The sequence below is a fragment of the Sarcophilus harrisii genome, chromosome 6, assembly GCF_902635505.1.
Source record: "Sarcophilus harrisii chromosome 6, mSarHar1.11, whole genome shotgun sequence".
Classification (NCBI taxonomy): domain Eukaryota; kingdom Metazoa; phylum Chordata; class Mammalia; order Dasyuromorphia; family Dasyuridae; genus Sarcophilus; species Sarcophilus harrisii.
Window position 1 is genome coordinate 70,859,725 of NC_045431.1, and position 16,497 is coordinate 70,876,221.

A 16,497-nucleotide genomic window follows, 5' to 3' on the forward strand; every position below is an offset into this window, starting at 1 on the left:
CATGGACATTCCCCTGGGAATGTAGTCTACAGAACGAAATTTTAAGAAGGAATTCAGCAAGATTCCACTCTGAACTCAATGTCTAACATTTTTTATTATAGCTTTTTATTTACAAGACATATTCATGGGTAATTTCTCAGCATTGACCCTTGCAAAACCTTCTGTTCCAATTTTTCCCCTCCTTACCCCCTCCCCCTCCCCTAATATCTGACATTTCTTTTTTTTAGATTTGTACATTTCTCTTTTTTTGAATAAAGTTTTTATTTTCAAAATATATGCATAAATGATTTTCAACATCCACCTTTGCAAAACCTTGTGTTCCAATTTTTTCCTTCCTTTCCCTGCATTCCCTCCCCTACATGGCAAGTAATCCAATATCTAACATTTCCATGAGGAAAAACAAAAAGTAAAAACAAATTAATGTAATGAGGATCAGTCATTATGAAAAATTAAATAGGAATGATTTTTTTCTATTACCTTAAGTGAAGGCAGAAAAGGAACTCTACCAGAACCTACCAGAAGGAAATCACAGAATTAAAACTCTATATGTTATTTTCCATTGAGTTGTGGTACAGTCTAGGAGATCCAGGGCTGGTCGAGTTTTGCCTTTGTCACATTAGAGCTACATGATCCTGTGGATCTAAAGGGATTTAACCCTTTAGAGCTTTAGCAATTTTTTTAAGACCTTATATACTAAAAGAGAAATGTATTGGGATCTGTATTGTTGGAAGACATCTCCATGTGCATAGCATCACATATTGCTGATGTATTCCTGCCATATCATCAGCACAGGTCAGTGGATAGAGAGCCTGTTATGACAGGAAACCAAGAACACCTAGTTCTAAGTTCTATCACTAACACACACTTGCTGTGTGACCTGGGTAAATCATGAGTCCACTAAGTGCCGTAAGACTATGTTGATGTTACTAACCCACATTGGTGGAGTTTCCTCATTCAGAATGTTCTCATACCAAAGAAATCAGGCCCCGTCCCTATTGAGATCCATAATTAATCAAAATGACAGATAACTGGTTCCAACAATGTAGACAATATCACTCACTAGGACTGAACTATATCCACGTCTTCCGAGGAACTGATTTTGGGGATATTATGTCTTCAACAGCATTCACTGTTTGTTAGTGTTTTTCCATTTGTTTTAGCAAGCTAAAGAAAAGCTAGAAGAAACTCAACATTCCTACCACAGGATTGCTCTACCATCACTCATGTACACAAAAGTGATTTCCCCCCTTTTTTGTTCACACTTTGATTTCAATTTTCTGACTTTGGGCAAGACACAGCTTCTCCCAAACTCAGTTTTTCCATCCACAAAAGGAGAGTGATGAACTAGAAATCTTCTATGATCCTGTGATCTGTGTAAGGAGTTGCCAACTTGGAAACTGCCTATATTGGTATAAAAAGCCAACTTGTCTGTAGCTTACAGTCTTAGAGAATTACCGAGGAGCACTACGAGTGATTTGCCCAGAGTAACAAATGTCAGCATTAGATTTGGACTGGGTTTTCTGCACTATGATGTCAGTCGACTCTATATTATACCATACTGCCTTTCATGTAAGAGTGATAAAAATAGATAAAGGGAAGTATAATGTGATGTCTGTACAATAAAGAAGTATCTACTACAAGGTTCTGGGATTTTTTTCTCACTCTTGAAATTGTCTTTCAAGGCTCAAATGTGATATTCATAAAAAGTGCTTACCATAGTGCCTGACATATATATAAATAAATGCTTATTCCTTTCCCTTCACATTTATTCATTTCTCCTGCCAGAAGACTGGATATACAAGTATAGAACTCACCTGTCCGATAATGAGAGGAACGACAACAGTCATAGAAAGCTGGGAAAAAATGGAGGTAAAAGGCACTGAAGAAGATGATCCAAGCTATAAAAAAAAGAGAAAGAAGGAATTCAGTAAGCTGTTTATAATGAGCTTGTCAGACAAAAAATTTTTTTTATTTGTGAAATAATGCAGTAAGAATCAAATTCACACCCACAAAGGGACACATATATAACAGCTGCATACAAACACAGAGAAAGTGATGTTACTTTCAATTTTCTAAATTTAATGCAAAGCAGTCTGTCTGCCAGCTGTTAAACCAGATGTTTGGGTAACAAAAATTTAGTAACTTGTTCAAATAGTGGATTCTGAATAATCTCTTCAAGCTTTTATTGAAAACATCACAAATAGCATAAATATGTTATTGAAAACACTTGGTGTACTTCTTAAAGTTTATATTTTTATGTTTTAATTTGCATTAATCCATCAACAAATATTTGTTAAGCATCCACTATGTGGCAGATACTGTATGTGCTGGGAATATAAAAGTAGAGGCAAAAATCTTGCCCTCAAGGAGCTTACAAACTCATGAGGTAGCTGATATTAAATTAGATTCCATCAAATCTGTCTCACTGCTCTAGACATGATCTCAACATATACTGAGCACAATCCCTTATCTGTGTGACTCTTGTCCATTTTCTTCCACAGATCTCTTACATAGGAGGTGATTGAAAGTGCCCCAACCACTTCCAATCTTTATACTCCCTTGGGCTTTCAATAAACCTTCAAATATGCTTCTTTGATGTGAAAAGAACTAATTCTGGAGTTTGCTTGAAGAATTAGGCTTGGTTTGGCTTTCACTGGATCACTGTCATTGACTTTTTCTAGCTCAAAATGAAAAAAGGTTTCAAAGTCAAACCTCACTTAGTTTTGGCAAGGAGCATTTATTCCTTCAAATGTATTATTCAGATTTTTCAGATGCACTGAAACACTCTCCTCCCCTTGCTCACTGCCCACCCTTCTTTCTCCAAACACACAAATTTTTATGCCACACTAATATCACTGACAAGAGAATCATATTATCACTTATCTTTCCCATATGTCCCTTGTCCTTTTTCTCAAACCCCTGTTTTAGGCCTTTTTAAAATTATGTGAATTAGTACAATGATCAGGCTGTCATCTCTTATCCCCTGGTTTGGTATCATAACTTTTTTTTTTGTTTTGTTTTGTTTTCCCTCACTGAATTTATAGGATCAGAGAATTTGAGGTATTATGTGGCCCAATTCAACACCACCTAAGGATGACAAAATTATTACTATAATGAGAATAGTAATAATAATTGTTGTTATCCAAATTAAACTGATAATTTTATTTATAACTACATGTATGTATGTATGTATGTATGTATCTATCTATCTATCTATCTAAATACACACATATTCTGGGGTCAAATACTGTCTCTGATGATTCTTGCCACTTCCAAGGTTCTGTGAAACAAGAGATGTGACTCTTCCAGATCTGAGTCTGGGATCCTGTAAGTATATATGTGGATTAACCACTTAAATTGTGAAACATGCTAGCTAAATGCGATTGAAGAGCAAAGCCAGAGGTCGGATGATCTATTCTATACTATATGTTGACTATTGACTATTTTCCTTTCTTTACTAGGTGCTGGCTAGGTGATTTCATCTCAGGTGTATAAGATTCCCTGAGGCTCCTGTCTCACTCAAGGACATGATGCTTCATTGGTCTCTTGTTAAGATAAGGGTTATAGCTGAGATCACTTGCCTTTGGTTTCCTTCATTTTTTTCCAATGACTTAAAAAAAAAAGGCAAATCTTTTCTTTGTAAAGACCTAGCCAGGGCCTAATACAGAATTCACTGTAGACTGGTGTTTCTCTCCTTGAGTAGTATCCTTAATTAATGTAAATTAATATATTTCCTTCATAATATTTTTTCTTCATTTTTGGATTATTTCTTGCCTAGACTATTACTGTAATTCCGAGAACAAAAATAATCCCAATTTATAGGCTAAGATTCAAAAAGATCTTGCACTCCATTCCTTTCTCCTAAATGCACTCTCCCATTATCTCTAACTATTGAGAATTAATACTCTTTTTTTGTACATTTGTTATTTTTTTATAGTCTTTTGTTTTTAAAAGCCCTTTGGCTCACCTTCAGCCTCTTAGGGATTTCTTTTCCTTAAGTGACTTTTAATGACTGCTTCTTTGTGCTCTCCTATGACCAGCTAGCCAAAGGAAGATGGAAAGCTTAGGGTGGATAAGGAGACTGAAACATATTACCCACAAAGATATTATTGAATCGATGGAGGCTGGTCACATGTTAAGAGGGAAGGCTCACTAATGGATGGTTTGTGATCATCTCCACTAAAGAGACCTCTCATACAGCAATGAGATTGCAGATCCGTGGAAGTACTAAGGCAAACACTTTCTCAAACTCTTTTGGTGCAGCTGGTACCTACCTACTCCTGCCCGATATCTGAGAATTCCCTCTCCAATCATTTGTTTAGAAGTAAATATCTACATCTTATTTTCATTTGGAAAGGTCCTTTTCTTCCTCATCCAAATGCATGAAAACATTAATCCTAACCTTCTGCAAGGCCCAGTGTTCTACCCTCTGTGCCCACCTTCTATAACAGGGGGTCTTAATAATTTCGAGTGTCACAGGTAGTAAGCCTGATGAAGCCTATGAACTCAGTTTAATGTTTTTAAATGCATAAAATAAAATGCATAGAATAATGAAAATGTATTTATCAAACTGTGAAAGAAAAAATAACAGATCAGGGACCTCAAGTAAGAGGTCTCTCTATTCTAAAGGAAGCCTTTTGTGATCCTGCCAATTATTAGGACTATTCTTTCCCAAATTCTCCTATATTTCATCCCTTTATTTCTCTCTTCCTTCTTACCCCAGGAGAAAGCCAAATCCTTGGGAGCAGAGATTGCTTCATTTTTGTCTGATTTCTCAGTGGCTAGGACAGTTCCTTACAAACTGAAGTGAATCTCAAATTTTTTTTTCTGATCTGCTGAAACTATAATTATCAAAATGTTTGGTGATGCTTTATATTATCCTCTCTTCCTCTACCCCACAAATCTCCATGAATTGCCAAAGATTTATGCTCTGCCTAAAACTGGACCTGAATTCATTTAATATCAGCAGCAATGCTGACAACTGGCTGACAATTTAGCCAGTCAAAATTGCAGCTTAAGCTTTTCCTCTATGACTAATATAGGATTTAGGCAATGAAGAGTGTCAAGTAGAAAAACCGAGCCTGGTAGAAAACAACCACCACAACAAAATGACCTTTCGATGTCTCTCCATGGGCAAGAACCAAAGGACCAAATGTTAGTCATTATGCCTCACATTAGAAGCAAGCAGCTATGACATCCTGGAAGAGATACTGGTAGTCAGAGAACCCAGCTTTGAGCCACAGCTCTGATCCTCCCTGAATTGGGCAAGCAAGGCATTTTTTTTCCTCTTTGGGTTTCAGTTTCCTTATTTGAAAAAAAGGAGGGGTTGGTCATAGTTTAAGGAGAAAAAAAGGCCCTTCTACTTACTCCCTCCTTGAATTTAGAAAATAAAAATCTGAAAAATAAAGTCGTCAATACATAGATACATAGCAATCTGGCAAAAACCAAATTCCAACAATGGCTATATATGTAAACAATTCTTTCTTTTAAGATTACCACCTATCTGCAGACATGCTTTAGGACTCAAGATTTATTGTTGTGTGGATCAGAGTTCTTAAAATTCTTTCGAAGATGTTTTTCCTATGATTTTTATGTCATTGTATAAACAGTTCTAGTTCACTTTGCTTTATAGAAATTTTCATAGAAATCTTTGCAGTTTCCTCAGAAACTGTTTCATTACTTTTTATGGCCTAATAATATTCCATTACATTCATATACCATATACAGCCACTTCCAAATAGGAGAAGATGCCTTCTGTCTCCAATTTCTTGGCTATTACAAAAAAGTTGCTATATTTTTGTACATAGAGAGCTCTTTTTCTTTGTCTACAATTTTTTCCCAGTTTAGACCTAGTTGTGGTATCAGTCGACAAAGGCTATGTACATTTCACTAACCTTTTGGGAACAGTTCCAAATTGCTTTCCAGAACAGCTAGACAATTCACAGCTCCACCAACAATGCATAAGTATGTCTTTTTTAAAAAAAAACACACAATCTCTCCTACATTTGTTATGTCTATTAGAAGAGTAGGTATGAGGTAAAAACTTGAAGTTGCCTTAATTTGTAATTTTCTAGTTATTAATGATTTACTGCTTACTCTAATAATATGCTTACTAAAAACTTTTGATTTCTTCCTTTGAAAACTGCCTCTACAGACCCATGTGTCTTGGACAAGATGATCTTTAAAACATCTGCTCCTTCTAAACCCTATCTTCTTAATATATCATATTAAAGAAATTTAAAATATATATTCTATATAAAAGTCATAGCATTGAATCATTCTAAAAACATATTTTGAAGATCATAATCAAAAGAATTACTCAACAAGCATAATATTAAAAACTTAGTTTACTATGTGCCATTCAATCAATCAGTAAACACTTATTCAGCACCCACTAAAACAGCCTGTCACTGTACTAAGCCCTAGAGATAGAGGTAAGAGATAATTCCTGTCCTCAGTGTTCTCATCTAATGGACACTGGGTTAAATGTTGGGGATGTCATCAAGAACAAAGACTGCTTTGGCTTGCACATTGTAACTAGTGATCCATCCAGAAAATGATTTGAGTCGGGAACTCTGGGTTCCAATTCAACTTCTGATAGTTGCCAGCTGTGCAATCTTGGGCAAATTCTTTAACCACCCAATCTTCAGTTTTCTTATCTATAAAATGGGAGTAATAACCTACACTATAGAATTATTGTAATTTCATAACTTTGAAGAGGCATACAAATATCAGTTGTTGTTATCACCATCATTAATGAGATGCCCAGTTTTAGATTGAGGCAATATATTAGCTTGGTGTGACAACCCACGGGGCAAGAACAGAGTTCTAAAATGTATTTATCACGGGATTCTGTGTTATTAATCAGATTTATTTGTTCCACAATTTTAGCCTCAGGATATGTCTATGAAGAATCAACTATGAAGTAATTTATAACTAGGGAGTGACAAAAATTGGTCTTGTCTAAAAGGCAGCCTCATGTTCAAAGTTAAAAAACAAAACAAGAAAACCCACTTCTGAACATATATAAAAAACGAGACTATCAAGAAAATCAGTTAGTTTGCAGGTTGTACAAACTATTTTGTTAAAATAATTTTATTAAATTACCTTGTTAAATCATTATTTTGTTAAATCACTACTAATTATCACTCAATGAACCCTGCATTTCCCTAGAAAGGGAGCCAAAAGAGGGATATCTAGATAGGAAGAAAATAATAATAACAGCTAACATTTACAGGATACTTTAAAGTTAATATCTGCCTTTAAAAAAAAAAAAAAAACCTCACACTTTATTTGTGATCTTGTGATCTTCATTACAGCCCTCCAAGGGCGAGATCATGTCCACTTTATCAAAGAGGAAACCGGGGGAGGCTGGGATATGGATGCAAGTGCAAGGTAGAGGAAGGAGCAGCATCAAATGTGGGAGGAGAAAGGGACTCGAGGTCAGCTGGCCACCTCAGACTGGGAGCCCCAGGAGAGCAGACCTTTTGGCTCTGGATTCGCGGTGCTTAGCACAAAGCCTGGCCCATAATAGGCACTCAAAAGTAGTGACTGCTTGGTTGCTTTTCTTTATATCCCAGCACATAGTAGGTGCTTAATAAAGGCTGGTGTTCTTTCCTGATATCTCCAGGGCTTAGCGCAATGCCCAGCACACAGCGCTTAATCAATGTTTATCATCTTTCCCTGAATCCCCCTGACATATAGTAGATACTCAACAAACGTTTATTTAGGTCCAAAAGGCTCAAGTTTGTTCTCTTTCTCTCTGTCTGCATGTGCAAAAGGTCCAAACCTTCCATTTTATAGATGAAGAAATCAAAATCCGGAATGATTAGTGGACTTGCTCAAAGGGAACCGAGGCCTCTTCCCTCGCCTACTAAATTGCCCCCCTCTCCTGCCGGTCGGCGCCGTTGCGGGAACTTTCAGGAGCAGCAAAGAACAGAGTGGGCGCCCATTAGGTGGAGAACGGCAACAAAGGACGCGCATGAATGTGACAGAACGTTCTGGGTACCGCGCCAACTCGGGACGTGAGGATGTCAGAAAGACCGGAGGGGCACTGAGGGAAGCCGAGTATGCACCGTGACTACAGCAGCGCCAACAAGAGGCAGGACGGCCGCAGGGGCCTGGGAGCTCAGTCAATACTTGTGGGGGACCGCCGGCTGCCCGAGGTGGCAAGGCGGAGGAGGCCGGCTCTGGGACCGCAAAGTTAGCATTCAAGCCCTGCCTCCGAGGCAGCTGGCTACGGGAACGTGGCCCGCGGTCACTTCGCTCCCGGGACCGGGGGCGCAAAGGCTCCAAGTCGGACTGGCCACCGATCAGGGGTCTCCTACATGGGAATTACAGGCCGGACAAAAAGGGGAAGCCAAGAAGCAGCGTGTTTTTTAGCAAAAGTACAGGGCCAGCCGAATTAGAGCAGAGTCCCCTAAACGCCCCGCAGTGCTCGCCGCTACAGCCGTGCGCTTGTCTCAGACTGGCCACTTCAGGCGCGAGAGGGAGAGGGGGAGCGTGTTTTCACTTGGGAGTTCACAACGGAAGTCACCACAGACGCCTCATCACAATGCGAAGAACAGGTACCACAGGAGGCGTGGCGCTCACTTTTGCCTTAGTTAAACCATCCCTGCATAAGAAGTAAGGGGGCCTCATACTTCCATTCCGCCAGATGCTCCTCTAATTGCTTCTGCATGCCAGGGCAGACTTCACAGCTTCGGGAGGCCGGGCCCGGCGGCCCACTGACTGACCGCAGCCACAGGACCCTCGACGGGTTCCAAAGAAGCAGTTTAAGTCAATTACTGTAAATGCGATCCGGCCTGGGACTCCCTCCTGAAGGAGGGCGCTTCTGAAGCAGCCGCCCTCGGGGGTGGGGGGTGGGGGTGGGCTCCTCCCCCTCCTGGCTGTCGCCCTCGGGGGCTCCTCCTCCTCTGGGTCACCGCCCTCGGGGGCTCCTCCCCCTCCTGGCTGTCGCCCTCGGGGCTCCTCCTCCTCCCGGCGCCCCCCTCAGAGGCTCCTCCTCCTCTGGGTCACCACCCTCGGGGGCTCCTCCCCCTCCAGGCCGCCGCCCTCAGAGGCTCCTCCTCCTCTGGGTCACCGCCCTCGGGGGCTCCTCCCCCTCCAGGCCGCCGCCCTCAGAGGCTCCTCCTCCTGTGGGTCACCGCCCTCGGGGGCTCCTCCTCTCGACAGCTCCTGGTGCCGGGCTAATCCCGCCTCTGACCCAGTGCGCGCCAGACTGTACGGCCGACAAAGGCCAGAGGGAGCGCTGCGGCGGCCGGGGCCCACAAAGGGCGGCGGCCCCCGCTGCACAGCCTGCAGCCCTTCTGGGGAGAGCAGTTCCTGCAAACCCAAGGGCAAGGAAGCCGGGGGCCTGCCTCTCCAAGTTTCCGGGTGCCTTTAGTTTTACCTGAGAGTTGTTCTCACACACACACACACACACACACACACGGCACGTGCCCACTAGGCGCGCGCACACACATCTTCTCTCATAACTAAGAAAACAGAGCCAGGGTCTGAGGCTGTGGAGAACATTTTGCACTTACTTGCCCCTCCCCTTTATTTAAAAAAGAGGTTACGTTTCACAAGCTCCTTAGGGTTACAAAGAGACAACCTCTTTTTAGTACTCTTTTTTTTCCTGATTCACCTCACTTTGCTCTCTATCACTCCATACAAGTCTTCTCCTGTCCTCTGAATCCTTCTTCTGCACACTTTCTAAGAGTACAGTTTTCCATTGTAATATTCCACAATTCATTCAGTCATTCCCCGTCAGATGAAGACCCATTTTTGTTTGCTTTTTTTGCCCCCACAAAAAAATGATGCTTTTATCTGTAATACCCAAAAAGTGTTTTGTTGTACATGTGATCGTTATTTCTGTCACCCACCTACTTGGTGTCCATGTCCAGTAGAAGGATGCTGGGTCAAATGGTAGGTGATTACAAAATTATCAACTGTTTTCCAGAAGAGGTGGAAAGTACTACAGCGGGTAGAGCACAAGGCCTGAAATCAGAGACTCATTTCTCTGAGACTAAATTTGTCATCAGACAGTGACTAGCTGTGTGATCCTGGGCAAACCACTAAGACCCTAAATAGGGTCCCAAAGAGTCAGACAAGAAAAACAAATGAACACAAAATGGGCTGATTTGTAGCTCCAAAAACAATGTTCTAGTGCATCATTCTTCCCATAGTTCCTCTTAATAGGGTCTCTTTTCATCTTTGTTCACCTCTAACAATCTGATGAGTATGCAGTAAGACTAGTTATTTTAATTTGTATGGAAGCAGTTTATATGGTCGACAGTTTAAAAACTGTTTGTTTATAATACATGGACTATCCTCCTATTAAGGGAACAAAATCACATGAACATCCTGAAAATCTCAAATTTAAAGTGCTTTTTTTCTGTGCTATAGCTGAAATAATTAGTGAACTCTGGAATGAATGAATTTAGATTTTAAAAGGGATCCTAATTTAAGTGTTATCTGTTATTTCTTTTTGCTCTTGGATTTGTTTCTCTATTATTATGAGATACTTAAGACAATCATAACAATCCTTCATTCTCAATTCAGATAGAATGGTCCTGTGATGCTTAGAAGGCATGGTAAAAGACTCTGGTGATAATTTTCAGGAAAATACATCCAAAATAATCCTGGACCAAGGGAATCAGGGAGTGATGAGGTAGTTGGTTGGTCAGAGCATCATCTAGTAAGTACAGCGGTGGCTCAGAGGAGATCCGGAGGGTGTAGAATGGAAAATTTAGCATGATTTGAACCAAGGTTAAGAATTCTGGTTTATCTAGGCCATTTTTCTGATTGCCCTGGGGATTAAGGATCTTTGAGGACTGGGTTAAGAATCCCAGATTAAGAATCTGGGCTCTGTAAATTAAAAAACAATTTTTTTTCTGTAAGTAAATTTCAATATAATTGTCTTCCTTTATAATCCTATGTATTTTATTATATGCATTTAAAAACATTATTCCAAGATGGGGTCCAAAGGCTTCACCAAACTGCCTGAGGGGCCCAGGACACAAACAAGTTTAAGAAGCTGAATCAATGAGCTCATAGCCAGGCTAGTTTTTTCAGTGTGATCAGATCAAATTCCCAACTTGGGGCTGGCCCTATATTCCCATAATAACTCTAAACCCAAGTCAGCCTCATGTTTCTAGAATCTAGCACTCTATCAAGACTATTTCACTCTACCCTTTCCTAACTCCAGATATGGCTTTGCCTAATGCTGAATTCTAGGACAAAGGATTCTGAGACATTCCAGGGCATGTTCTTTTATTACCTAGGTCAGAGACATTTAGTTCATTCAGTTTTTAAACTATTTAACATGGGAGGGATTTGTGGCCAACTTGATAAGGAAGGAAAGATGCTGTATATACTTTCATGCTGTATCAACTTCCAAAAATACAAGGCTGAATTTAGATTGACTCAGAAACATTTGGAAGAGTAACTATCCTTCCATGAACACTTTGCAGATATCTCCTCATGGCACGAGATAATGTGAGTCCCCAGAGGCCACTCCAATGAGGTGCAGTCTCCAGATACTACTTAAATTGGAAGGGCTTTGAACATAGTCTCAGAGGAATAACATGTGTTCTATCCAAGTGTATAAGTAACCTGCCCATTGAGTAATGAATTCTTTGGTCATGGCAGCCAGCTATCCTTCCTACTGGACGAACGAGATGATGACTTTCTACAAAAATGACCGTTATAAACACCCAGTTGGAAAACAGATGGTGCATTTTAAATCACTCATGTAAGTGAACTGACCTGTAAATCGTCATTAATGCACTGGGTTTTCATTTTCTCTACTGCGTAATCAGCCTTTTATCTCCTACCAGTGAAATCCATTAGCCACAGGCTTCTCATCTATTTGGATCTCTTCTCAGCTATTAAAACATTATTGTATTTAATAATTCACCCTTGATGATTGGCCCCAGCTTTCATAAGGCCCCAACTCAGGGAAAAATAAGAATAGATTAGAGAGATGTACATATTGCAGAATGCTTAATGTCAAAGCTCTCTTGCTAGGAATTCAGGCACAGCCTGTTCATGAAAGTCACCTTAAATGGGCAGACTGAACCCTTTGGCTTCAGGGAGACAAGTGATGGGTCTACAACTCACATTCCTACACATTCACCTTTCCCATACCTCCACCCACACAGATCACATGAATAGACATAGAAATATGAAGAGGCAGTGTGGATGGCGCAATGGAAAATATGCTGGATGTGCATGCAGAGGACCAGGATTCAATCTTAGCTTTTTTTTTCTCTTAATGACCTTAGACAATCACTTCTCTGATCCTTCAGCTTCCTTATCTATAAAATGAAAAAGATGGACAAATTCACAGCTAAGGTTCCTTCTTACCCTAAACCTATTATTCTTCTTTGGTTTTAAATGGGGTATCTAAAATAAGCCAATGGAGCTTAAAATAAGATGATTAAAGCTTATAAAGCTATTGAAGCTTACAAATGCATGCAGATTTTTGGGACACATTCTACAAATTGAATCCTGGATGTTCCTCAGGAAGAAAGTTTACAGAAAATTCAGTCCCATTCTGCATTCTCTAGATGAGAAAACTGGCTACATAGAGCCAAAGGAAAAAGCTTACTAAGGTTATGAAAACAAGGAGGAAAATGCTTGGTTTCTATCTCTGGAGGTAGAGGTGGGAGGGATTCGTTTTCAGCAAAGGAGGATGGGTTACAAAGCTCTCACTCCTCCCTGTGCCATGCCCCTGAGCACCTCTAAGGTAGGTAACACAATCCCAGCCAGCAGCATTCTCAGACTATTGTCACTGGGGACAGAGATGAGTTACACTTAGCTCCAGCTCAGAATGCTGCACAGGACACCTCCTTCCCAGAAATGTGCTTACTGGGTAGTCACAGGGACAGGGGAAGCTCATAAGTCAGTCTGGGAAATCTCTGTCTCTGTCTCTCCCTTTTCTTCCTACTTTTTCTCTATCTCTTCTTTCTTTCTCTTCTCCCTCCTTCTCCTTTTTCTTTCTCCTCTTTCTCTTTCTTTTTCACTTCTCTCTCTTCTCCTTCCTCTTCTTCTTTCTCTTCCTCCTTCCTGTCTCTCTCCATCTCTTTATCTCTCCTCTTCCTCCTCCTCCTTCCTCCCTCCCTCTTCATCTTCCTCCCTCCTCTTCTCCTGTCTTCTTCCTACCTCATCCTTTTTCCTCCTCCTCTTACCCTTCCTCCCCCTCTTTCTGTCTCTTTCCAATCACAGAATCACAAATATAGAGCCACAGGGAACTTCCAAGATAACCCAAGTCCCAGTTTTTTAATGACAGATGAGGAAGGTGAAATCATAGTCTCCCAGGTTGGCTAATTCTCAGACCTGAGCTTCGAACCTGGGTCTCTGACTACAAGTTGGTCACTCTTTCCATGACACCCTTTTAACCCAGACACAGAGTCAGGGAAAAGACAGACAGGGGGAGAGAGCAAGCCAGGGACAGCTAAAGGATGACCAGTCCGGCCTGAGTCATCCTTCTTCCTCATCTTCTCATGCTCTGCCTTCACCCCAAGGTCATTTCAGAGCAAGCTCTTTAGTAAGCCAGTAGAGAATACAAGTCATTCTTTAAGAGCCATCTACTTTAAATGCCTCTCATATGTGATCATAAATGTGAATATCAATTATGTAGATGTCTCCACAAATAGATTATGGAAAAAGAGACAGAGTATCGTAAGTGATACTAATGGTTTCTGTACATTATTATTATTTCTATGGCTCGGATCAAAAGTTCAAGAGCTGCAGATTGTAGGCAGGCACAGAACTGGAAAACTAATGAGGACTGATAGCTTCTGAAAGTGTAACGGATCTTTCCCTCCCAGCCCGATCTCTCCTATCTGAGAAATCCTTCTGCATACAGGCAAGACCATGCAGGTGAGCAATTAACTCCTGTATGATTGTTCTGTGGGCTGGTCTGTCTGTCTCCCCAGCCACACCACACTCCTCCACAGCCAGTCTGGCTTCATATTTTTGCTTGCTCAACTCTCATACCTGACACAGAGCAGGAATCACAAACCTGGCGACCGATTGGTGAAAGAATAGGAAAAGAATGGAAAACCTCACAAATAGACATGCTTTTCATCAATATGCTAGAGCTGGATTTAATAGGATCCCACCTCTGGGAAAGCAGGGACCATCTCCTTTTTTCCCTTTTGCTCCTCAATGAGTTGCACCTTGGACATAGCAGGCACTTAGTAATTGCTTAGTGGCAAATTTGGGATTTCACATGTGGTCTCTCAGGCCATGTACTGATGGAGAATGACACTGTTAAGAATCAGATGCCAACAAAGACCCAAGAAATAAAGTGTGCAGAAAAGAAACCCAAGAAGTGGGGAAAGTTATTATATAAGTTTCATCGCATTAACTTGCTGGGAAAAGTACAATTTTAGACTTGACAGGGCTTAGAGAATCCTACAAAAAAGATTAAACATTTATTTCATTGGACATCACACAGCTTTGCCCAATTTATGAGACTGTCAAAATAAATCATTGTTTCCTCAACTTTCCCTGCTAAGGATGCCTCTTGGCATCTGCCAAAAGTTTGAATCGGCCTCCTTTCCATTTTGATATTCAAGTTTTACTGCTGATCAAGGCTTTACATCTTCTTGAGCTCTTTGCATTCCCAATACCACTAGGACGCTGTTTCTTTCCTGTTTCCACTTTGTCTTTCCCTTTCAATAACAGTATCTCCCTGGATTCATTCCCTTCCAAATGGCTCCTGTCTCCACATTTCTCCAACTCTTTGCACATTAATTTACAAGACAATGATTTTCCAAGCTCTGGCTACATTTTTGGGCCCTGTCTCTGTAAAATGTCTTGTACAACACAATACCCACTGTGCACCAGCCCTATACTACATGTCAAGGAGGTCAGGGGACAGGATAAGAGAGAAAAATAAAAACTGCTGAACACATACAGCTTTTTAAGGTTTGCAAAATATGCTCTTATTTGGAGCTCACAGGAAGCCCTATTGATAGTAGTACCTAAGAACAGATTTGAACTCAGGTTACTTTTAACACCAAGTCCAGCATTTTATCCTGTATCTCATACACAGCAGGCATTTAATAAATGATGATGGACTGGTCTCTCAAACATTTGGTCCACATAACAAGCTTATGAGGTGAGTCCTCTCATTATTATCCCTGGTTAGTCTAGACACGCAGCTCTTGTGGATGGGGTGCTTGAAATGGACTCAACCAGGCAACAAACAGCAATTAAGTGTGTGTGCATGTGCGTGCGCGCGCACACACACACACACACACACATATATATATATATATATTTGTATATATATATACATATATATATATATATATATATATATATATATATAAAACAAAACATTCTGGTAGGCCCTGAAGAGAAAAACAGAAAAGTGCCCTCAAGAACTCTAGTCTATTTAGAGAAGAGAACGAGTACAAATAGGTATAAATGAAAGAAATATGATTTGGGGCAAGGCTGGTTCTCACATCTTGGGAGATCAGGAAAGGTCTGGAATAGGAGGAGTTAGAAGAGATGGAGTATATTTCAGGCATGGGGGACAAGCAGTGCAAAGGCACTGGGACCATGATTCCAACTTCTACTACAGATCTTGGGCAAGCCCTTGAACCTTGCTGGGCCCCTGATTTTTTTATTTCTAAAATAAAAGCACTTAACTAGATGGCCGCTAAATTTTTTGAGCTTGAAATTTATCATTTTATGAAAAAACTAATTCTTAGAGGTACAGAGTGATTTGCCCAAGATTATACAGTAAGGGTCAGAGGCAGAATTTGAAAAAGGTATAATAATACCAATCTCACAGGATCATTATGAAGATCAAAAACTCAAGACCCAGGACTTATTTTTAAGAAATTGTGGCACACTGGGAGGGGGTCCTAAGGAATCCCCTTGCTTTAAATAACAGTGCAAGCCTTGTGATACCATTTTGTCTGGGGGCAGAGGAATGGACCGCATGACTTCATAAGATCCCCTTCAACCATCTGACCAGATCAATTGCAGAAAAATATAATGAACCATGAAAGTGAGCTGACAGACAGCTGGTCTCAAAGCTAATGAGAGCTGGGTTCAAGTTTGGCTTCTGACATGCACTCCATTATTAATTGTCCTGTCAGTGCTCTAGGCATTTCTTCAAGTCCCCAAGGCTATAGTTTGCTGAGAAGTCGCCAGCCTGAACTGGGATAAGCAGGGAAGATGATTTATCGAAAGACAAAGATCCTCATTGAATTTGCAAAAGGAGGATCTTCCCTGGGAGTTCCTCCTACCAATAGAACCATGGGGCAAGTTCTTGTTTAAGAGAGCCTATAAATGCTCGAATGACTTGATCATTCATCTTGAGGCCATAAGAAAATAACGGATCTGGGGTTCTGAGTGACGACCATACCAGACTGCGCAAGGTTGCTCCTCAATGGCTAACCTGGGTGTGGACTCCATGAGAACTGCCCATGAGACCTCAGGATCATCCATCACCCTGGTCCCAGAAGGTGACAGCTGAGAGGGAACTGG

The 16,497-nt window shown here is 40.8% G+C and overlaps 1 protein-coding gene across 4 annotated transcripts in view; it reads right to left on the reverse strand.

Moving 5' to 3' along the window:
* SLC10A7 (solute carrier family 10 member 7) overlaps positions 1–16,497 on the reverse strand; it is a 250,878-nt gene that overhangs the window by 48,953 nt on the left and 185,428 nt on the right. For 3 of the 4 annotated variants that reach the window (XM_031941416.1, XM_031941415.1, XM_031941417.1), the window contains exon 7: positions 1,815–1,898. In XM_031941416.1, the coding sequence (XP_031797276.1) occupies positions 1,815–1,898 (84 nt within the window). Of the gene's footprint in view, positions 1–477; positions 513–1,814; positions 1,899–16,497 lie in introns of all 4 variants that reach the window. The other variant, XR_004230006.1, reaches the window with a different exon arrangement.